The 24,996-nt window shown below is 43.1% G+C and overlaps 1 protein-coding gene across 4 annotated transcripts; it reads right to left on the bottom strand.

The window, feature by feature from the left end:
- Positions 1-1,837: 1,837 nt before the first annotated feature.
- Positions 1,838-24,600, bottom strand: LOC135549635 (nuclear pore complex protein Nup153-like). Of its 4 annotated transcripts, none has more exons than XM_064979788.1 (21): positions 24,477-24,600; positions 15,454-15,667; positions 14,977-15,249; positions 14,601-14,740; positions 12,244-12,372; positions 11,999-12,115; positions 11,659-11,703; positions 11,521-11,574; positions 10,531-10,659; positions 9,998-10,180; positions 9,640-9,795; positions 9,239-9,343; positions 8,974-9,058; positions 8,765-8,866; positions 8,023-8,601; positions 7,644-7,835; positions 6,610-7,470; positions 4,478-4,771; positions 4,013-4,267; positions 3,675-3,858; positions 1,838-3,436 (listed from the first exon to the last, which is right to left on the bottom strand). In XM_064979788.1, exons 1-21 carry the CDS (start codon positions 24,552-24,554, stop codon positions 3,346-3,348), a joined length of 4,266 nt encoding a protein of 1,421 aa, XP_064835860.1. In that variant the 5' UTR covers positions 24,555-24,600; the 3' UTR covers positions 1,838-3,345. The 4 variants fall into 4 exon arrangements, with proteins under 4 accessions (XP_064835860.1, XP_064835858.1, XP_064835859.1 ...); XM_064979786.1 differs by having other exon boundaries at positions 14,568-14,740; XM_064979787.1 differs by having other exon boundaries at positions 15,454-15,670.
- Positions 24,601-24,996: the final 396 nt, after the last annotated feature.

Raw genomic sequence — 24,996 nt, forward strand, 5'->3', positions numbered from 1 at the left:
TTGTTAAAGTTTGAAATATCCAATAAATGTCGTTCCACTTCATGATTGTGTCCCACTTGTTGTTGATTCTTCACAAAAAAAATAGTTTTATATCTTTATGTTTGAAGCCTGAAATGTGGCAAAAGGTCGGAAAGTTCAAGGGGGCCGAATACTTTCGCAAGGCACTGTATAATTGAGCACACAGCCATGCAATCGCCATAGACAAACATTGGCATTAGAACGGCCCATACTGAAGAGCTCAGTGACTTTCAACGTGGCACTGTTACAGGATACCACCTTTCCAACAAGTTCATACAATTTCTGCCCAGCTAGAGCTGCCCCATTCAACTGTAAGTGCTGTTATTGTGATGTGGAAAGTCTAGGAGCAACAATGGCTCAGCCGCAAAGTGGTAGCCCACACTAGTTCACAGAACGGGACCGCAGAGTGCTGAAGCGGTTAAAAATCGTTTATCCTCGGTTGCAACACTGAGTTCCAAATTGGCTCTGGAAGTTTCCATGGTCGAGCAGTCGCACACAAGCCCAAGATCACCATGCGCAACGACCAGCGTCAGCTGGCGTGGTGTAAAAGCTTAGTGCCATTGGACTCTGGAAACGCATTCTCTGGAGTGATGAATCACGCTTCCCCATCTGGCAGTCTGACGGACGAATCTAGGTTTGGCGGATGCCAGGAGAACGCTACCGGCCCTAATGCAGTGCACATTGTAAAGTTTGGAGGAGGTATAATCTGGGGCTATTTTCATGGTTCAGGCTGGGCCCATTAGTTACAGCGAAAATACATCTTAACGCTACAGCAAACAATGATATTCTAGACGATTCTGTGCTTCCAACTTTGTGGCAATTTGGGGAAGGCCCTTTCCTGTTTCAGCATGCTCCCGTGCATAAAGCGAGGGCCATACAAAAATGGTTTGTCGGTCTGTGTTGAACTTCACTGGCCTGCAAAATCAATTGCATCTTACTGATCTTCTTTCAGTTAAAAGCAATTGATTTTGCATTGGCATAGACCTAGGTTGAGAATTTGTGTGCCCATGAGAACTGTTTTCACCACGCAAAATATACCCTTGCAGTACATTTGACAATCTCCAGGATTCCTACAGGGTTTAAGTTCAGTGTTCATATTCAATTGTTAAATGCTTAATGAGTAACACTCATTAATGTAAGGAAAGAGAATATTGTGCATATATACACACTCTTACTGTCATTAAACTTATAGCCTACTTGTTGGATGTGCATTGGTGTCTAGCTGAAGGCTAGTTGTATAGTGATATTGTCAACCATCAACTGATCCAGGAAAGACAAATATTGATCGGGAAAAAAAGCTAAAATGGTCTGGTACTTGGGGCCACGGACGGCACGGAGAACACCAATACCTGCCCTGACCCGGAAAAAGCAATGAGTGCTCTAAACAGCCGACTGACAAAAGCAAACAATGGTAAATCTAAAGCATTGGAACAGAGGCATTGGCTATTTTTTAATCAAGGACACATGGCAAACACAAAGGAAAATCTATGCATTTTAAGGGAGCTCAGCACTACTGAGTGGACAGGGAGACTTTGTGCAGCCATGTTGAAATAAAAATGGATTAAACCATTGGGGGGAAGCGTTCATTTTCATATAACATTGATAAATTAGCATTGAGAGAACCCCAAAGTTGTTGCATTCAGGGGAGATGTGGCTTCCCGAAATCATATAACATTGATAAACTAGCATTATTGAGAATTCACAAAATTGGCACCCTGATTTTGTTATTTTTCTCGATATACTAGTTCCTTATAAAAACAAACTGTCAAAATGAATCCTATTGTGTTATGTGGGGTAAAGGAATGATAACATGTTAAGATACATTTTAATGGTTTTATTGATGGCAATTACCCATGGTTGTTATTGTGTCACTCATCCAGTAAGAATCATGGCTTTAAAATTAAATTGACTTCCTTATTATCCAAAGTCACCCTAGTCCATTTAAACAAGCAATAAAAAAATATATACTAATGCTTTGTACAATACTGGTTTTGGTCCAAACAAAAGTGGATCAGAAAAGCCAATATACCTTTAGTCTTCAAAGGATCCCAATTTGCATTTAATTTTTTTTTAAATGGATTTCAGGCAACTTTGAATATAGGGATTTACATAATAAATTCTAAATGACAAAATGCTGAACGCAGAGTTGCTTTAATGCCATGTTCACGTGCTAGTTGGGAACGTGGACATTTGACTCGCTAACTGTGGTTGAACGCTGCAAGTAACTAACTACAACCAGCAAGTCGGAAATTTCCTAGTGCCGACAAGCACGTAAACGCGACATTACACATTCAACTTCACAGATAAAAAAACAAACACTATTTACAGGTTTTTATAATAATATTCAAAGGCCAATTAAGAGAGGCAGACAGAATATGAATCAGAATAAAGGGGAGAGAATATGAAAATTAAGGAGATGGAGACCGACAGAGGGAGGGGTAAAACCCCCCACAAAAGAATAAGAACAGATTTGGAACTACAGATTTACAAAGTCGGAGGAAACTTCAGGCATCAGCCTCCGGCCCCAACCTCCACAGCGCAGGAGTAACGGTCCTCTCCTTCCCCACCATTTAAAACACATTCATGTTTCTCACCTTTGACAGTCTGACGGCCGCGAATGACATGTACGTTCAGTTTATACACACATGCCACAGACACACACATCTCAGCGTGTACAAAGAAACCAAAACACAACTCAAATCTGTACACTGATAACAAGCACGCGTCATTCAGCACACAGAAACCTGTACATACAGCATACACGCCATTGACAACATGGCTGCGTCTCAAATGGTACCCTATCCCATACCCCATGTTGTGCACTGCTTCAAACTCAGGTTAAATGAAGTGCACTACATAGGGAATAGGGTGCCATTTGGGATTTGCCCTACAGCTCTCATTAACCTCTGCATGAACTTTTGCAGTTCATAACCTAATCAACGCAACAGTAATATTTTTACACTTTCAACTTCAGTTTTTGCCTTTATTTTAAATCACAAAAAGTCATGCCTAAATTCTAGCTGACGTTTGCAGATGTTGAAAATATATATCTTTGCTTTTGTTAAGCAGAAGTCTCACTTGATTGTGTGGTTGTTTTTGCTGTCATAGGTTATTTAAGTCTGACATGTCCTGAACAAGGGTCACTCTCTCTAGGTTCTTTGAAGTCTCCACCCCCCCACATCAGAGTATAACCCATACATCCCCAGATAGCATGTGAAGGATGCTCTGATGAACCCCCTAAGTACTTCAGTGTTTGTCCAGAGGAAGCAGTCCCGCCTTTGCTTGAAAGGGTCAAGATTTGATTTGAAGTCTAGTCCGATGGATGTTTTACTTCTTACGTCGAACGGCTGTTTTGATCTTGCGACCGGGGATTGAGTGCTGTCCGGTGGCAGCTGCAGTGAAGGTGGTGCTCTTTGATCTGTAATAGGGATATGACATTATCATCAACACCTGTTTCAAATGTAGCACACACACATTCAATAACTTGGAGGTTTTTTTTTTTCTCGTCATTATCGTCACAATTGGGACTAATAACTGAATGCATGCACTAAACCAGGGCATGCAGAAATTCAGAGAGAATATGAATGTATGTGCATATGGGCAGTTGAATTTGCACCAATCCAATGGTTCTCAGGAATCAGAGCTGTTGGACTCACCCAATATTAAAGGTAGGGGGCGCTGCGAAGTTGAAACCACTTCCAGGTGCACTGGGTTGGGGTGCAATGGAGGGCGTGGCAGAAGGGGCGGGGGACCCTCCTGGTGCCCCTCCGAAAGCAAACACCCCCGTGCTGTTACTAGAGGTGCCGAACACACTGGCTCCGCCGAACTGGAAACCTCCACCTGGTAAAACCATGACATCAGGCATAAAAAAGGGACTCTGACATTGATTAAAATGTAATCACACTGCAATCAGACTGAATGGCTCAAATGTATTTTTAGAAATCACACACATACACAAAAAACAGCCCCAAACAATGTGACAGTAGTAACCCACCTGGTGTGGTGGGGACAGATGAACCAAAAGCAGGAGTGGAGTTGGCTTGGTGGCCAAACACGGGGACAGAGTTGGGCTTGGCTCCGAAGGCAGGGGGCTGGGAGGCAGTGGCAGAGAAGGGGGACGGGGCAGGGGAACCAAACGCTGGGGCACTGGGATGGGGGGTGCCCTGACCAAAGTTAGGAGCTTGTCCTGACCCAAACCCAGTGGAGGAGGCAGGGCTGAATACAAACGGAGCAGGGGCTGCTGATGGAGCTGACCAGAGATAGAGGTGGGTAAGTGTTTGATCATTCACAGACTACATTTCAGCCAACTAAAACAAGAGTGCTAAAGTGGTAAAACATATTTGGTCAACGCCGTTAACAGCTATAGTTGTTATTCTATAAATTGCAGATGAGTAACATGATGCAGTGGCACGTCAGGGGTGGAAAACCCCCTTTAAAAGAAGTCCTAAAGGGAACCAACCTGCAGTGGAGGGTGCCGCTGCTCCAAAAGTGAAGGAGGGAGCAGCAGCATTAGGTCCAGACCCAAACAGGAAGGGCTGAGCCGGGCCAGGGTTCAGAGAGACTGCAGGGGCAGGCAGGCTGTCCTGGCTCTGCCCAAACAAGAAGGACTTGGCTGGGGTGGCCTCAGTAGAGGCACTCTGCCCGAACAGGAAGGTACTGGGGGCCGGGATGGGGGCTGGGGCAGGGGTAGAGCTGCTGGAAGAAGTGGTGGTGCTTGCCATGAACCCAAATGCTGGCTTTGGGGCTGCAGGATCTACAAGGAAAACAATGGAATTAAGTGAAGTACAGTGCCTTGCGAAAGTATTCGGCCCCCTTGAACTTTGCGACCTTTTGCCACATTTCAGGCTTCAAACATAAAGATATAAAACTGTATTTTTTTGTGAAGAATCAACAACAAGTGGGACACAATCATGAAGTGGAACGACATTTATTGGATATTTCAAACTCTTTTAACAAATCAAAAACTGAAAAATTGGGCGTGCAAAATTATTCAGCCCCCTTAAGTTAATACTTTGTAGCGCCACCTTTTGCTGCGATTACAGCTGTAAGTCGCTTGGGGTATGTCTCTATCAGTTTTGCACATCGAGAGACTGAAATTTTTTCCCATTCCTCCTTGCAAAACAGCTCGAGCTCAGTGAGGTTGGATGGAGGGCATTTGAACAGCAGTTTTGAGTTCTTTCTACAGATTCTCGATTGGATTCAGGTCTGGACTTTGACTTGGCCATTCTAACACCTGGATATGTTTATTTTTGAACCATTCCATTGTAGATTTTGCTCTATGTTTTGGATCATTGTCTTGTTGGAAGACAAATCTCCGTCCCAGTCTCAGGTCTTTTGCAGACTCCATCAGGTTTTCTTCCAGAATGGTTCTGTATTTGGCTCCATCCATCTTCCCATCAATTTTAACCATCTTCCCTGTCCCTGCTGAAGAAAAGCAGGCCCAAACCATGATGCTGCCACCACCATGTTTGACAGTGGGGATGATGTGGTAAGGGTGATGAGCTGTGTTGCTTTTACGCCAAACATAACATTTTGCATTGTTTCCAAAAAGTTCAATTTTGGTTTCATCTGACCAGAGCACCTTCTTCCACATGTTTGGTGTGTCTCCCAGGTGGCTTGTGGCAAACTTTAAACGACACTTTTTATGGATATCTTTAAGAAATGGCTTTCTTCTTGCCACTCTTCCATAAAGGCCAGATTTGTGCAATATACGACTGATTGTTGTCCTATGGACAGAGTCTCCCACCTCAGCTGTAGATCTCTGCAGTTCATCCAGAGTGATCATGGGCCTCTTGGCTGCATCTCTGATCAGTCTTCTCCTTGTATGAGCTGAAAGTTTAGAGGGACGGCCAGGTCTTGGTAGATTTGCAGTGGTCTGATACTCCTTCCATTTCAATATTATCACTTGCACAGTGCTCCTTGGGATGTTTAAAGCTTGGGAAATCTTTTTGTATCCAAATCCGGCTTTAAACTTCTTCACAACAGTATCTCGGACCTGCCTGGTGTGTTCCTTGTTCTTCATGATGCTCTCTTTGCATTTAACGGACCTCTGAGACTATCACAGTGCAGGTGCATTTATACGGAGACTTGATTACACACAGGTGGATTGTATTTATCATCATTAGTCATTTAGGTCAACATAGGATCCTTCAGAGATCCTCACTGAACTTCTGGAGAGAGTTTGCTGCAGTGAAAGTAAAGGGGCTGAATAATTTTGCACGCCCAATTTTTCAGTTTTTGATTTGTTAAAAAAGTTTGAAATATCCAATAAATGTCGTTCCACTTCATGATTGTGTCCCACTTGTTGTTGATTCTTCACAAAAAAATACAGTTTTATATCTTTATGTTTGAAGCCTGAAATGTGGCAAAAGGTCGCAAAGTTCAAGGGGGCCGAATACTTTCGCAAGGCACTGTATATCATGGTTTAAGTGTCGACAGTGTTTCACTATTTAACTGTTTGTAATTAATGTAAAGATAAAAATAGCACCAAAAAAAGAATAAATTCCATAGTAGAACATCCATTCATAAAATCGACAAATACAAAACAGGTTAATAACAATATTAACTACTGCAGCAGAGTATTCCTCTCACCTGTTGTGCTTTGCCCAAAGCTGAATGAGGGCTTAGGGGCTTCTGCTGCTGGGGTCTCAATCTGGTCTTCCGGCTTCTCAAAGGCCAAGGCAGGTGCATTGGGCTGGTCTTTAGGTAGGTGTGGCTTACTGAAGGAAAAGCCTGTAGATGGAGCTGATGACACCCCCTCTTTACTAGGAACACTGAACAGGAACCCAGAACCCATAGAAGCAACCTCCTTCTCATGCTTCCCAAAGGTGAAAGAAGGGGCCTGGTCTTTCTCTAGTGATTCCCTGAATATGCTGCCCCCTAGTGGTGTGGTCAGCGCAGTAGCCTTGGCTTCAGCCAGCTTCCCAAACATAGGCGCTGCTGCTGCTGTGGTGGTGGTAGTCGTGGTTTCTGTAGAAGCTCCACTGTCATTCTCTGTAGAAACAGGGAGGCTGAAAGTAGAGGAGGAGGAATCAGAGGTTGCCACCAGATGAAAGGAGAACCCACTGTAAGGGGGTTCGCTCTCCGTGCTAGCAGCTGCTGCAGTGCCGAACGAGAGCCCACCGCCGACACCGAATTTGAACCCGGCACCCATACTGGGGGCTTCAGCCTTCTTCCCTTCGTCCACTGCAGGGGTGGAAGCAGCTGAAGATGCAAATTTACATCCCTCAGATGAGCCTCCAAATTTGAAGCCTGCAGAGCTGCTGGTGTCTGTCGAGGTAGAGTCCGATGAGGCAGATGCACCAAATTTGAAGCCCCCTGAAGATGAGGAGTCCAAGAGGGTGCCGCCAAATTTGAAGCCCCCAGAACCAGAGTCCGATGACGCCCCCATGCCAAACTTGAATCCCCCCGAGTCAGAAGAGGACTGGATACCAAACGATGAGGAACCAAATGCTGAAAGAAACCAGGGATCACATTAATGAGTTCAGAATTCTGTACAAAAAAAAAAATACTTATGAATTTTTTTAGCACGTTCAGGCTTCACATCTATCCTCAAAATCAAAGATCTCGCTAAAATGACAAAGCCTCTAGAACACACAAAGATGGCAGTTGACAGCTGTACATACCTTTGGGCTCTACTTTAGCTCCAGGCTTAGGGGTCTGGCAGGCCACACACTCCTTGTCTGCTCCCTTGTTCTCAACACAGCACACGTCACACTCCCACGCTCCCTCTAGCTTCTTGAACTGGGCCCCAAAGCCTAGTAGAGGAGTGGCGCTGACAGGGGTGGGAGTTACAGATGGAGGCGCAGCCGTTGCTCCTGTTAGGTAGATGACGATATGAGCGATCAGCAAAAATATAAACACGTACATTTGCATCAGATTCACATCATTTAAACACTTCCTTGAAGATCTTCTGATGTAAACTGAACATTTGGCCAAGACAGCAGTATGGGGCAACTTAAAAAATAAAATAATAAGCACCAGGTTGTTCTCTCGTCTCACTACCTGGCTTAGCGATCCCACAGGAAACACACTTGGTGTCCTGCGCCTTGTTCTGCACCATGCACACGCCACACTCCCATGCTCCCTCTGGCTTCTTAAACTTGTCTCCGAAGCCCAGGAGTGGGGCAGCAGCGGGCAGAGTCTTAGCCTCCAAGAAGGCAGGCATAGTCAGTGTGGCCTTAACTCCAGTCCCAGGCTTGGTTGTCTCACAGGCCACACATTTGACAGCATCAGGCTTGTTCTGAACCAGACAAGTGTCACAGTCCCAGCTTCCTGCAGGCTTTGTGAACAGGGCCCCAAAAGTTGCAGCGGGAGTAGTGGTGGTGGTGGAACCCTCCAGCCCGGACAACAAGGGTATACTGTCGGTTTTTGCTAAAGAGGAGCCAGAGTTTAGTTGTGGGGTCACAGAGGTCACACACTTGGTGTCAGTGGGTTTGTTCTGCACCACACAGGTGTCACAATCCCAGGAACCTGTTGTCGCGTTGAACAAGTCCCCAAGGGAGGGGGTGTTGGTGGACAGTGCTGGGGTCTCCTGGTGGGCTTTGGGGACAGGGGAGGTCTGAGTAACAGGAACGGCAAATCCTATGGGGAAGAAGACAAGGGGTTAAAAACCACTAAAACAAAATAGAAAACTAATGGCACTATTTGAACCCTCCCATTAAAATGGCAACATAACAGTTGCCATTACAGCTGATGGAGTACCAGTTTATGGCAACGGACTTGTGTCATCACAGATAATTCTCACCAGGTCCATTCAGGAGGTCCAGAACACTGCCCTGTTTCAACACCTTGGCTGGTTTATATGGCCCTTCAAACTCATCCATGCTCTCACTGGCAGCGTGCTTCACTACAGAGACACCAATGGAAACAACTATTAGCTATTAAATTAATTTCCCTTTACATCAAGGTTTGGATCTTGCTCTTGTTCTTATCCTGGAGTTGATCCAAGCTTACCTGCTGCCAATACTGGGGTGGCCATCTTCCCGTTGGACAGTGACAGACCCGTTTTCACTACAGGTGCACTGAAGGTAAATCCAGACTGAAAGACAAAAAAAATTACCAACATCCGACAGTGCAAGGTTTGGTTTCAATACCTGGTACAGGAGTAAGAATATGAACTCACTGTTGAGTGTCAAAAACAAAAACAACAATATTCTATAGGGGTAATACTGTCATCACAGCAGGCATACTCAAGCTGCAGTAAAGCTGTGGGACTTACAGACGGGGAGAAGGACGGTGGGCTAGCAGCAGTTGCCATGACGATGGGGGAGGAGAAGGTGAAAGGTGTGGAGGGAGGGGTAGAGGGGGCTGTAGTCGGTGGCACCTGGAATAAAGACGACAACTGATCCAGGTCAGTTTCAGCAGATGTCACACTATTTATTCACTAGGCCTTCATGGTTATTAGGATGAACACTGAACACATTGAAATAAAGCTATTGGAAGTCACAATGTCAAAACCTGCATCCCAAATGGCATCCTACAGGGCCTGGTCACAAGTAGTGCACCATATAGGGAATAGGGTCAGACGTAGTACACTATATAGGGAATAGGGTCAAAATTAGTGCACCATATAGGGAATGGAGTGCCATTTGGGATGTAATCAAATGGAGCTGGACGGACCTTATTAGGGATGGGCTCCTCCAGGACAGGTGAGGTAGTGAGAGCGGCAGTGGGCGTGACTGTGGCGGTGGGAGGCTGGAAGAAGCTGAAGCTGGGCAGACTGAAGGACGAGCTGTGGGGGAGTGAGATGGCTGGCAGGTCCGATAGCTCAGCGATCTGAAGAGAGAGTCAAACAGAGTATTTAAAACAGCATGCAGCACCAGATCATTTCTACACAGAAGGGGTATTTTTAAATCTCACTTTCAACCTTTTCTGAAGAGATTTACAACTAAAATCTTTTGTTTATCATTTGCCGGGAGACCAAACTTTTCTCCCCAGAAAGGAGAGGGGTCACAGAGAGTGAGAACGGAGAATCCACCTGGTCTTCAGGACGTTTGGAAGAGGGTCTTGTGCTGGTCCTCTCCCTCTTCATCTTCCCACCTCCTGACCCTGTGCTGCTGAATGCAGGAGTGCTGGACAGAGGGTAGGTGGGTAGGATGCTGCTTGTGCTTTGAGAAGGACCTGCCACTGCTTCAGGAATCAGAGGGGATTGTCTTGTGGGCTGGAGGCAAAGCAGAGGTGGAACATGAAACAAGCAACAGTCTGGCTGTAATTTGGAAAGCAACTCTGGAATAAAACAGACTTAGTTTGTAAAGGCTTCTACACATCTATCCAACCATCTATGGACAGGTCTTAAATTAATCAGCACGGTGTGTGGTCTCAGTTGATTGCCGCTGGACACAGTAGCTGGACATCGTAGTTGGTCCCGATTCAACATGTAGAAACAGTCATTGACGGTCTGAGTTCGGGGAAAACTTCCCAACACATTATCTATAGTTAATATCCGGTAGTTGGATGGATGCGTAGAAGCCATTAGCTGACTAATGTGGAGGTGGTGCTAGGGGTCCTCACCGTGTCTCTAGGGGTCCGAGCCAGGCCCCCAGGGGTCAGAGAGGGCCTGAAGGACATGGAACGGTTCCCCGACACTGACGCTGCTGCCGGGATCACCAGCTTCTGGACTGGGGGGAGGGGAGAGTCCAGCTGGAGGGCGAACACACAAAAACACCCGATAAATACTCAAAACAAGGTGTCCCAGGCCCGCGAGCACACACAAACGTACAACATTAAAATGTTTGTCTCAGCTCTCCAATCCATACATGGCCATTATCCACAGCTGGATTAATCTGGCCAAATAAAAGTTCTAATAAAAACTGGCACGTACCACTGCCAAACTTTCATTGTAACAAAATGTTTGCATGGTCCTTGAGAAATCTCAAAAAAGGTAGCACTTAGTCAATATGGCCACAACATTGAGAGGAACCAGCCTCGAGCCTTCTGCCCCAAAAAGCCATCTATGGATCTGGACAGTCTTGTCAGACCCCCTTACTTCTCAACGGCCCATTGTCAGGGCTTAGTGACCAGCTGTCACAGCTGGACCATTTAACAGTTACGGACAGCCATCCAACTTTGGCATAGCTAACCCTACTAGATAGCAACACAAAGAGACACACATGCTCACAAATGCTTACAAACACACTCTTCACTCAGTCACACACACACCCGCTTACTTAAAACACACGCCTGCTCACAGACTCAGCGCATAAACACAGCAGAGCAGTGGTGAACAGCTGCCCCAGCCTGACACCCATTAACTTCAGCAGACAGGAATAAAAGGGGCAGGAGGAACTAACAATGACACCACTGTTCACACCAACTAACCGCAGTGTTTGGCTCAAGACCTTTCAGCTGCAGCTGTGCATGTTAGTTGTTGGGGTTCATAATATTGTGGACAAACAGCTGGGAGAAAACTGGTTAACAAACACATGTAGAGGAGACCAGCCATAATGTCAATTGTCAGTGTCAAGAGATTTTGTAAAGGGTGTTTCGAAGATAAACACTTACCAGTTTCTTTTTGGCCTGAAAATGTGAAAGGTGTAGAGTGCTGCCATCCAGTGACTGAAGGACATAGGAGAAATAACTGTGAGATCATGACAATGACAACAATGGAGGACCTAAAACGTTTAAATACTCATCACTTACTGTTGATAAGGGAGAGGAAACTGTAGAGGGGATTCTCTTGGCATCCTGTTAAGACAAACACACAACTGTGATGCACTTGTTAACATAAACAACCAATATTTACAATTACTTGGTAGCCAAGTTGAGATGTTAACTTCACTTCCTTGTGAGGATTCACCACTTCTCAAATCACTTTTCCAGAAATAGAATATAAATAGAAAATGTAAGGTATAAAGCTGACTGAGGTTGAAAGGTCTACACAATAAAATAGAACGGTTCTGTAACCATTGTGCCAGGCTGAGTAAGCCCCTGTTCCTGCTAATCTGAGGATTCCATATTCAATTAAAACATGTGTACTCACAGCGAGGGGGCTGGACATGCGCTCCAGGGACTGTAGGATGCGTCGGGCGGTAGCGCTGGTCACCCCACAGGGCTGAGCCCCAGCAGGCTTGGCCTTGATCTGTCTCCGCAATGGAGCCTAAAGGGGAAAATATAGCAGTCAAATTAAATATAGCAGCACTTTTCACAAACCCATTTCCCACAGAATATTGTTTCTTGCCTAGGAGAAAATCAATAGGGAAACATTGTTGAGTTGTAGAGAACTACCTGGTAAGGTATGGCTGTGCGTGAACGGGCTGTTCTAACAGCAGCCGCTCCCCCGTAGGTAGTCTTCCCTGGGTAGAAGGGGGAATCCCCCAACTGACTGGAGTTCAGCACTGAACTGGTCATCGTAGACTAGTGGAGAAGAACACAAATGCCCAATGTTAAAAAACACAATCATAAATAATGCTGCCAAAGCCAGAGTTTCCAAGATCCTATAGAAAGTCAACACCCCCCTTGGATTTTGTCACATTTGATTTTGTTACAAAGTGGGATTCAAATGGATTTAATAGTCAGTATTTTGTGAAGATCCTTGACAAAACATATGTAATTTTGTAATGTTTTTTTTAATTGAACCTTTATTTAACTAGGCAAGTCCGTTAAGAACAAATTCTTAATGCCAAAGTGGAAGAAAAATAATATTTTAAAAGATGAATTAAATACAAAACACTTATAAATGGGGTGGTTTGAGCACTGAATGCTGATTGGCTGACAGCTGTGGTATATCAGACCGACAAAACATTTATTTTTACTGCTATAATTAAATTGGTAACCAGTTCATGATAGCAATAAGGCACCTCTGGGGTTTGTGGTATATGGCCAATATACCACAGCTAAGGGCTGTGTCCAGGCACTCTGCGTTGCACACCTCCTCGGGCCTCATTGCTTAAATATACCTTGATTAGGTAAGAGTTTATACATGTTTGTTTGTTTGTATATATATATATATAGTTGTTTTTTATCTCGGTCAAGGTGTTGGGGATTTTTTATTTTACCAGGCAAGTCAGTTAAGAACAAATTCTTATTTTCAATGACGGCCTGGGAACAGTGGGTTAACTGCCTGTTCAGGGGCAGAACGACAGATTTGTACCTTGTCAGCTCGGGGGTTTGAACTTGCAACCTTCCGGTTACTAGTCCAACGGTTTAACCACTAGGCTACCCTGCCGCCCCGGGATCATGGCTAGACAGCAATGTTCAAGTCTTGCCATAGGTTTTCAAGCAGATTTAAGATGAAACTGTAACTTGGCTACTCAGGAACATTCACTGTCTTCTTGATAACTAACTCCAGTGTAGATTTGGCTTTGTGTTGTTGATTACCGTCCTGCTGAAAGATGATTCCTCTCCCAGTGGCTGGTGTAAATCAGACTGGGGCAGGTTTTGCCTGTTTCCATGACATAGTGAAAGTATTGTCCAATAAAGAAACAGAAACTTCAGTTTAGGCTATTTGCGCAGGCAAACATGAATGCCATAACATGCCCACCACCACTAAGCCCAATACACAACACTCCATCACGTTGTTTTATCCAGTTTTTAAAAAATCCATCGACAAAGACTGCCAAGTCTTGATGTCAAGAACACCCATACCATGATGCAACCACCACCATGCTTGAAAATAAGAAGGCAGTTACTCAGTGATGTGTTGCGTTTTCCCCAAAACATGAGGCTTTGCATAAAGTGGATTCCTTTGACGTATTACTTTAGTGCCTTGCTGCATACATATGCATGTTTTGGAATATTTTTTATTCTGGATATTTATATTCTTCTTTTCAATCTGTCATTTCAGTCATTATTGTGGAGTCACTACAATGTTGATCTGTCCTCAGCTATCCTATCACAGCCATTGAACTTCGTAGCCATTTTAAAATCACCAAATGGCCTCATACCTAAGCAGTTTCATTCCGGTCCTGCAGCTCAGTTCAGAAGGACAACTTCATCTTTGATGTGTCTGTGTGGTTTAATACATCACCCACAGCATAACTGTTAACTTTATCATGCTTAAAGAGATATTCAGGGTCTGATTTGTTATTGTTACCCATCTACCAATAACTGCCCTTTATGAGGCTTTCAAAAAGCTCCCTGGTCTTTAGTTTAATATGTGCTTAAAGGACCTTACAGATGTTGTATGCATGAGGGACAGAAGGGGTAGTCAAAAATAATTTAAACTCCATTATTTTACACAGAGTGAGTCCATATAACTTACTATGCGATTTGCTAAGCCAACTTAACTTCTGAACGAATTTAGGCTTGCCAAAACAAAGGGGGTGAATACTTATACAGTGACTATATCTTAGTTCTAAAAAATGAATTAATTTGTATCATTTTCTTTTCACTTTGACATTATGGGAGTGTTGTGTAGATCAAATGAAAAAAAAATAATAATAATGAAATCCCACTTATTAACATAAAATGTGGAAAAAAGGGTGTAAGCTTTCTATTAGGCACTATATGCATGTTGGTTTTTCTGTTAAAATGATCAACTAGTCAAAGTAAATCAACTGAACATCAGTAGCTAAGCGAGTAGAGTTTGTGGACTCTCGACTGGCACTCACAGTGGAGGACTGACTTGACTGACTGACACTCACAGTGGAGGACGTCCCAAAGACAGACAGGTTGAACGCAGGCTTCTTGAGACTGGACTGGGACTGCTGAGGCCCAGAGTGGGTCCGGTCCATCTCCGGGGACCAGAGCTGGGGTAGCGATGCGGTCTTCGAATTAGGTACATCTGGGGACAGATAAGATTCAAATTTGAGTATTCATACAAATGTGTCATGCAACAAAGGACTGAATTTTAGCAGTACCGACTAGATCCTAAAATCCTATATTCAAGATTTGGGATATAATTTCTCAAAGCCACATCCTACCATACAAACCTCTGCCGACTCAAGACCTCAACGGGATTGCTAGTGGCCAAAATGGGATTCCGTACTTTTGACACACACAATCCCCAACACACATTACCTTTGTCTGATGCACGTGAAGAGAAGCCGCTGGTGGTAGAGATGTTGTCGTCCTCGTGCTGTGAGCTGTTGTCCTTGATCTCTTTGACAAGGGAGAAGCTGGGCGAGGCCCCAACGAAGGGGGCAGAGGAGGTGGAGGGCTGGGAGAAGAGAGAGCTGGGGCCCCTGCGGGCCAGGGAGGTGTCCAAGGAGGGGAAATGGAGGTGAGAGCGATTGAGGGGGGGCCTTGACAGAACATCCTGGAAGTTCAGGGATGCCCTGCTTGTCGAAGGTTCTGGGGGTGTTGAGGAGAAATGACTAGGGTTAAGATGGGTTGATACATATTTTGAGGTTCAAAATTGCACATAAGTCCCAAGGCAAGTCCAACTACTGGAATTAGGCTTTACAAACCTAACACAAAATATGAAACATTAACAAATATTATAAACTGGGTGGTTGGAGCCCTGAATGCTGATTGGCTGACACCATATCTACTAACCTGTATTGCTGGTACCGGGCTCCGGAGTGCCCCGTCCATCAGGAAGGGGTGCTACCTCTTCGCTGCCATTTGGGGGAGGGGCCTGGCTGTTCTGCTCCGCCCCCACTACGGCCCCTCCCCCCTCTGCAGCCTCCCCATTCCTGAAGTATTTCTGCAGCCAAGAAGGAACGATGCTCTTGACTGTGTCTGTCACTCGACTAATCAGGCCAGGCTGCTGCTGTTGGAGAGAAAGTTGAGAGCGGGATGGAGAGAATAAAGGGAGACATTTAACACAATAGTGAAACTTTCCAAAACAAAATAAAACCGTGAAGAACGTCTAGTGTTACACATTATAGCAAAATACAAATTCATTTAGGGCAACAAATTTGAAAAAAGACAAACCCCACCAATGATGAAAGTGTCACTAGGTAACAATAGAGAGAGAGAGCGAGCGAGCAGTGGGCGCACAGGAAAGTAATTCCTCTCAAGCGAAGCCCTACTTACTCAAGCTCTCAGTGAAAAGTGGGTCAGAGGAGTCTGACGCAGCACTGAGCAGCACAGGTCTAATGCTGTAACACACACACACACACACACATCCTTCTACAGGAGATCTAGGCTTATATACAAGCCAGAGGAAGATGCTTCCTGTCTTTAAATCAATATCACAAAAACGGTCCTGAAGTGCTCTACAGCTTCATTAACTACACTAAATGTCATTTTAGAACGAGTCTGCAGGAGCCTCAGGCCCAAGTTAAATTTTGCCGCAGCAATAAAGAGCAACTGTAAAAAGAAGGTAGCTCGCACACCGCCCAGTCTCCTGGTAGCTTTTGACTCCTGATAACGACCATATGCTCCACTTCACTTCTGCTCATCTGTAAAAAAAACACCAGTCGAGTACAGAGCAGAAATCCACACAGTTTTTACCAAGCAAAGACCAGTGTAAGCAATCAATTTTACATGACTTATCACAAGGCAAATTGTTTATTATTATAATAAGACTTTAATTAGTTACATTGATTGCTAAAAGTGACCAGCAAGATATAGCGGTAAAAGAAAAAAAAAGGTGCCACTGCGAATGGTAGCTCTCAAGAGCTTGACTGTGATGGTCCGGGAATGGAAAAGGTTATGAACTGCTGCTCTAGCTAAGTCTCATTAACCTATGTACCAGCCCCAGCCTCTCAGACCCCTCTCTGGGTCAGTTAGTGCTCGCAGGCCTTTGTGATTCTAGGGATTTAAAGACGCTGCATTACTCCTGTGAATGGGGCCATGAGACCACAGGACTGTGCCAGAAATCTGCTCTCATTGTTCTCCCAGGAAGCACTTGTGTGTGTGTGTGTGTGGTTGAAACAGTGAGATGGTATGGAGGCGTACAATAAGCCTTATGCACATTCCATGATCGAACGTTCTAAACACACTTCCTATCGGTTTGGCCATTTCCGGTCAGTCTAGTTGTTACCGACGATATAACGTTACTACCACTATATCGCAGTTTTTTTACTAGGTGTCTTCAGGACTTGCCTCAAATTAACATTGTACATTGAATTGTTACATCAGCCTCCGAGACTCCAGCTAGCAAGAATGAAAAAGGTTAGTTCTATGACACATCCTGTATACAGACCACACAGGTTTAACCTCTAAAAGACTAAGCCTCGGGTGGGGGGGGGGGGGGGGGTTGTGAGAGTGTCACCTTTCCATATTAGTTAGTTGGCCACACCATTCGGACGCTACAGATGTTGTTTTCGTGAGATAGCCGGTTTTCGTGATGTCCCCTGGTCTGACAAACAGCGCTTTGGCTCTGCTATACATTCCACCGCAGATGCAGAAGGCCAACATAGGCAGCTTGAGACACAGCCAATGTTAAAAAAATAAAAAATTGCAAAAAAATTCTCTAGCTTAAACATTTGATAGGTATTTTTTTAATGTTAATTCGGCTGATGCACGGGTACATCAATAGAGTTAAGTTAAAGACAACTAGCCCGCTAGGCCTAACTATACTGAACAAAAATATAAACAACATGTAGTGTTGGTCCCATGTTTCATGAGGTAAAATAAAAGATCCCAGAATTTTTCCATACACAAGAAACTTATTTCTCTTAAAATGTTGTGAGCAAACTTGTTTACATCCGTGTTAGTGAACATTTCTCCTTTGCCACTCTAAAATATGCAGTTTTGTCACACAAAACAATGCCACAGATGTCTCAAGTTGTGAAGGAGCGTGCAATTTGCATGCTGACTGACGGAATGTCCACCAAAGCAGTTGCCAGAGAATTTAATGTTAATTTCACTACCATAAGTCACCTCCAATGTCATTTTAGAGAATTTTGCAGTACGTCCAACCAGCCTCATAACCGCAGACCACGTTTAACCACTAACCAGCCCAGGACCTCCACATCCAGCTTCTTCACCTGTCCACCAGGACAGCTGATAAAACTGAGTATTTCTGTCTGTAATAAAGCCCTTTTGTGGGGAAAACAAATTTTGATTGGCTGGGCCTAGCTCCCCAGTGGGTGGGCCTATGCCCTCACAGGCCCACCCATGTCTGCACTCCTGTGAAATCAATAAATTAGGGCCTAATTTATGTATTTCAATTGAGTGATCTCCTTATATGAACTGTATCTCAGTAAAATCATAGAAATTGTTGCGTTTATATTTTTGTTCAGTATATAGCAAAGTGTCAATGGTATGTGGAAAAAAATCTATTACCGATGCATTTTTAAAAAGTGAGGTCCAATCTGTGAGGACGCTTCGTGTTAAATTCAACAAGGTGGGATGAAAGCAAAGTGATTTCATTCGTGATTTTCCCTCCCTCCAAGGACAATAACCTGAAACCAGTTGCTGTGATGACACTAGAGGTCGACCGATTCTGATTTTTCAACGCCGATACCGATACAATTATTGGAGGACCAAAAAAAGCCAATGCCGATTAAATTGGCCGATTTTTTTGTTTGTAAGAATGACAATTACAACCATACTGAATGAACACTTATTTTAAACATAATATAATACATCAATAAAATCAATTTAGCCTAAAAAAAATAATGAAGCATGTTCAATTTGGTTTAACTAATGCAAAAACAAAGTGTTGGAGAAGTAAAAGTGCAATATGTGCCATGGAACTCAAAGCTAACGTTTGAGTTCCATGCTCAGAACATGAGAACACATGAAAGCTGGTGGTTCCTTTTAACATGAGTCTTCAATATTCCCAGGTAAAAAGTTTTAGTTTGCAGTTATTATAGGACTATTTCTCTCTATACCATTTGTAATTCATATACCTTTGACTAGCGTTGGACTATGTTCTTATAGGCACTTTAGTATTTGTAACAGTATAGCTTCCGTCCCTCTCCTCGCCCCTAGCTGGGCTCGAACCAGGAACACATCGACAACAGCCACCCTCGATGCAGCGTTACCCATGCAGAACAAGGGGAACAACTACTCCAAGTCTCAGAGCGAGTGACGTTTGAAATACTATTAGCGCGCACCCCGCTAACTAGCTAGCCATTTCACATCGGTTACACCAGCCTAATCTCGGGAGTTGATAGGCTTGAAGTCATAAAAAGCTCAATGCTTGAAGCATTGCAAAGAGCTGCTGGAAAACCGCACAAAAGTGCTGTTTGAATGAATGCTTAAGAGCCTGCTGGTGCCTACCATCGCTCAGTCAGACTGCTCTATCAAATCATAGACCTAATTATAACACACAGAAATACGAGCCTTTATTAATATGGTCGAATCCGGAAACTATCACCTCGAAAACAAAATGTTTATTCTTTCAGTGAAATACGGAACCGTTCCATATTTTATCTAACGGGTGGCATCCATAAGGCAAAATATTCCTGTCACATTGCACAACCTTCAATGTTATGTCATAATTACATAAAATTCTGGCAAATTAGTTTGCAACGAGCCAGGCGGCCGAAACGGTTGCATATACCCCGACTCTGCGTGCAATGAACGCAAGAGAAGTGACACAATTTCACCTGGTTAATAATTGCCTGCTAACCTGGATTTCTTTTAGCTAAATATGCAGGTTTAAAAATATATACTTGTGTGTATTGGTTTTAAGAAAGGCATTGATGTTTAGGTACACGTTGGAGCAACGGCAGTCCTTCATTGAGAATGCGCACCGCATCGATTATATGCAACGCAGGACATGCTAGATAAACTAGTAATATCATCAACCATGTGTAGTTAACTAGTGATTATGATTGATTGATTGTTTTTTATAAGATAAGTTTAATGCTAGCTAGCAACTTACCTTGGCTTCTTACTGCATTCGCGTAACAGGCAGGCTCCTCGTGGAGTGCAATGAGAGGCAGGTGGTTAGAGCGTTGGACTTGTCAACATTAAGGTTGCAAGATTGAATCCCCGAGCTGACAAGGTAAAAATCTGTCGTTCTGCCCCTGAACAAGGCAGTTAACCCACCGTTCCAAGGCTGTCATTGAAAATAAGAATGTGTTCTTAACTGACTTGCCTAGTTAAAAAAATAAAAAAATAATTGTTTTGTTTTTAAGTGTCTAAAAATACAGATTTCCGATTGTTATGAAAACTTGAAATCGGCCATTCCGATTAATCAGTCGGCCTCTAGATGACACAGTTCATAACTTTTACATGTCCATTTAAAAGTGAGTAGGCCTACTGCTTCCCTCACCAAAACTTCCCAGCTGACGGAAGAAAAGCACAATTAATGCGCGTGGGGTCCAACCAAATAAGTGGAATGTGCAGCTGACATGTCGGCCTACACAACCCTAACTGGAAGTTCACTGGTCTGAAGTGAACTCCAGTCGAATGTTCTGCTAGTTTGGCCTACACGTCCTCTTTGTTCTTATTGCTGGCGGGCTTCTGGCCTTCACTTTCCAATAGCCAATCTAAAAGTCCCAGTCTTTGCCCACAGGCTATTGATAAAATGACTATAATAAACTCCTAAATGGTGCATTGTTCCTGTCAACTGAAAAAATGTACAGACATGTTTTGACTTATGAAAACATACTGTGGCATTTAATGTCAAGGTGTTTTATGTTCCTGGAAATCTGGACACTGATAGGACATAGAACAGGGATGGGCAACTAACTTTTCTAGGCCAGCGGATCAATTCCCCACCCCCGATTGAAAAGACTGAGCCACGAGTTGAGGACCAATGTTATCAGATTCCATCCCTCTTGCAAAGATTGCATTATCATCCCCATCATTTGAGGAAGACTGATTAAATATTTTATTAATCAAATGTGTCGTCAAAAATAGTGATGTTAAAATTAGGTCTGACACACCTTGACCAGTTGACTGGTTGATTGTTGGCAGGGCATAAAATTCCATGACAGGTAGATAAATAATAATCTACTAGCCATAATGTTTTTTCCCCCGCTAAAATTACACCAACAAAACAGATGAGCATGCTTTGTAATGTTTCTAAAACAATAAATGTATTACTAGCTAATTTGTCCTGGGACATAAACACGGGGTTGTTATTTTACCTGAAACGCACAAGGTCCTCTACTCTGACAATCCACAGATAAAATGGTCAACAGAGTAGGTTTCTAGTACTCTCTCCTCCCTTCAGGCTTCTTCTGCTTTGGACTTTATATGGTGGTTGGCAACCAATTTTAAGGTGCCTTAACATAACCCGACTGAACTGGAGTGTGAACCTCAGTTCATCTTTCAATCACCCACGTGGGTATATGTGACTCAAAACCAATGAGGAGAAGGAAGAGGCAGGACTTGCAGCACGTCAAGTGTCACAAATTTCTATTTTAGTGCCTGGCTACGTTGACGCGTGCGAGCAGTGTGGGTGCAATGATAGAATAACATGTGTACATTAACTATGCAACGCTTGCGCACATGATGCAAACAGCCTGGTCAGCATGTAAGTGTGTGTGCTGTTTTGTCTTCATACTTAGGCAGATATTTCAATAAATGTGCTCAATCAACCCTGGAATAGAACCACGGTCTGTAGTGACGCCTCTAGCACAGATGCAGTGCCTTAGACCGCTGCACCACTCGGGAGCCCCATGTCATCACACAAGCATATGAGTCATTCATGCTTTGAAATGCAATCGAGTATTTACGTTTTAAAATTAATAAACAAAGGAAGCTTTGAATAATTATCCAAAACAAGATAAACCGCAGTTCACGCATGCATGCAATATTTTTTTAGTATTTGCTGTAATTAAGGCTTTATACAGTAATATATATTATTTACCTTCATTAGAACAGACTCTAGTATACATCATTTATTTTGTGTTTACACTGTTCCAAATGGTCCGAAAATAGAATATCGTAATCTAACAGCACCTGTTTGGCACACATAATACACACACAGCGCTCGCTCATATACCCTCTTTTCTTGATCTCCAGTAGTTCCAACAACTACGTCAAATGTCTTCCACAGATCTGACTTCCCCTTTCCCTCTCGAGAAACCAGTAAACATTTGCCTGTTTCAAGTTTCTTTTTCATGTCCCCCCGCAACCATTTTGTCCTCCCACTTCACCTAGAGTGGGTGAAACGGTGCTTTGGTGATGCCATTTCACTTCCTTGTGTTCGAAAATAAATTTGACCAAGACAAATATCATTCTTCATGTTCTAAATCGTTCACTGGGGTCTTTCTAACATATGAACATTATATCCAAAAAGTCACTTAGTAAAATAATAAAAAGCACTCGACAGAGTGGTGCCACTTTCACGCAGCAACTTTTGGGGATTTTACATATGATGATCGTCTGCAAAGTTGTTTCCGCATTTTAACAACAACAAAAAAATATTAAAAGGGTAGACTCAGCGGTATGACGTAGATGCAGAAAGTAAACAGCAAAGTGGGTCAATTTCTGCGGCAGTATAGCCTAGTGGTTAGAGAGTTGGACGAGTAACCGGAAGGTTGAGAGTTCAAACCCCCGAGTTGACAAATCGTTCTGCCCCTGAACAGGCAGTTAACCCACTCTTCCCAGGCCGTCATTGAAAATAAGAATTTGTTCTTAACTGACTTGCCTGGTTAAATAAAGGTAAAAAAACAACAACAAAAAACAACTAAGAGCATTGAAACACGAGGCTCAAATTCTGTTTTGGTGCCCTGGCTAGCACGCTGTGAACTGCATGAAGCGAACCTGTGCACATACTCTGTGTGACAGAGTGAAGTCTTGCATCTCACTCATCTCAATATCTGTGGTGCTGCTCATGGCAAAATTGTTTTGTTAAGTCTACCTTTAACATGAGAGAATCTGAATGATATGTTAAAGCCTTGGTGTAAAGTACTTAAGTAAAAATACTGTAAGTAGTTTTTGGGGGTATTTTTTACAACGTTTACTTCACTACATTCCTAATGAAAATATACTGCATGTATCCTGCATGTTCCCTTACACTCGTTACATTTTGAATGTGGTCCAATTCACACACTTATCAAGAGAACACCCCTGGTCATCGCTACTGCCTTTGATCTGGCAGAATAACTCAACACAAATGCTTTGTTTGTAAATTTTGTCTGATCGTTGGAGTGTTCCCCTGGCTATCTGTAAAAAAACAAAAACAAGGGATGTGCTGTGGTTTGCTTAATTATAAGGAATTTGAAATAATTTTACACTTACTTTTGATACTTAAGCACATTTCAAACCAAATACTTTAACTCTAGTATTTTACTGGGTGACTTTGTACTTGAGTAATTTACTATTAAGGTATCTTTACTTTTCCCACCACAGTGTAAAAGGTTTTGAGAATCTAAAGCGTGTGATACAGTCAGTGCTCCGTTGACATTTCACAGAAAGAATATCTCTCACAAAAACAAGCCTAAAAATAAGATTTTTGCATTAATATGAGAAGAATTTGGTAGAATATTAAGATGCTACATGTTATGTCTCAAAATCGATCTTACCTCCAAGAAGAGGACTAGTTCAACTAATTATCGCACAGCATCCAGCCTAGCTGACAATGCTATTGATTTAGTCACTCTACAATGTTTAAAACCACAATAACTTTAACAGGTGATAGAGACATGAGGTTTGAACCGTATTGTGTTTGGTCTGATTGTTATCGGGCCCGGTTCGCCCTTTTAAAACATTGTATTATCCGGTTCGATTACGATTGTCATCGGGTCCAACTTTTGGGACCCTGGAAGACCTCTAGTCCACTGTCCTCAAATGAGCTTAATGCCCCAGGCTAGGCTACGACTGGTTAGCTACGTTTCCACACCGCCTCACATTTATGCCCCTTTTGAGATGAACATGATATTGTCTTGTTTTTAAGAAATATGGAAACTGACTACTACCACGGCCCAATGTTGATATTTTATTTATGTTGCCTTAGTAGATTGTAACTAAGTAATGATAATGTTAAAACCCGATCGAGCCTCCAACGTTTAGGTAGTATTGAACCAGTCAACCATGTGGTCACTTGAAACGGGTCTGAAATTAGCTAGTTAGCAATGCTAACTAGCATTGCGCACTAGCTACACATTATGACCAAACCGGCTATGATGACAAGGACCAACGCCAAATGTCTTAAAAATAGAAAACATATACATGATTGAATTGGGAGATACTATCAACTTATCACAACTGATATGATATTCCATAGTTTACGTTGCATATCAATGTAGGCAAAGAGACAACGCAAAACTAGCTAGGTAGTTAGCTAGCTAATTTCGAATGCTTGCTAATTCTAACGTTAGCTACTTGTCGACTGCTTGCTAGTTTGAATAGCTACGCATGTAGCCAACGCAAACTTGACAAGAAGCCAGTAACGTTACTACATATAAACTAGTGCATTTCAATATTTCTACAAGACAGTGTGTTAAATAACTATGGCTGTCGTTAGTCGTTACCGTTTTAAAAGATAGACACCGGTTACCTGGCTAGTAACATGTTAGTTCCCTGAACCGGCAAAATGTTTCTCACTTCGCTAGCTTGCTCGTTTCCTTGACACAGCGTGGAGGCCATGAGCGCTAAGACTAGGCCACACAAAATGTCTCCAAGAAAACAATAACACAAGAGCGAAAAGACAACTGTCAAGAAACTACATGCTATCCTTCAATGTGGAACATTCATACGAACACAGTTATTTAATTTACCTGTTTGCTTTTGGCGTAAGGTTTCGAAGCGCTATGACATCTTCTGCTTCTAATTTTCCCTCCACCCGTGGCCGCCATGGCTAGATTGAATATCGACTCGGCACCGGATAGCTGTTTCAACTGTCCTGTCATAGCATTAACCATAGAGTTCAGCGACTCAGTCCTCTTGGAAGGAAGCTTCAAGTTAAAAGAGAACCATGGGAAATGCAGTTTAGGCATTCACACTTGTGAGCCTCTTCGGGGTTTATTTACGTAGTGCCCCTAAAACCTATAAATATCAGATATTTGAGTGACAAAGGAAATTAAACAGACTTAAAAATGTGATGTACATTTCCCAATGAAAAATAAACCAATTAAAACAGTTGCACTAGACTCAGATCCTCATAATGTGTACACGCATGCATTCTTTTATCAGTGTCATTTATTCAATACATAATGCATGGGAGATTAATGGAAATATTTTATTTTTTAATCACTCCAGTCCAGTAGTAAGACTGATCAAAATGATCCTCTGCTACCT

The sequence above is a fragment of the Oncorhynchus masou genome, chromosome 12 (genome assembly GCF_036934945.1).
Source record: "Oncorhynchus masou masou isolate Uvic2021 chromosome 12, UVic_Omas_1.1, whole genome shotgun sequence".
Classification (NCBI taxonomy): Eukaryota; Metazoa; Chordata; class Actinopteri; order Salmoniformes; family Salmonidae; genus Oncorhynchus; species Oncorhynchus masou.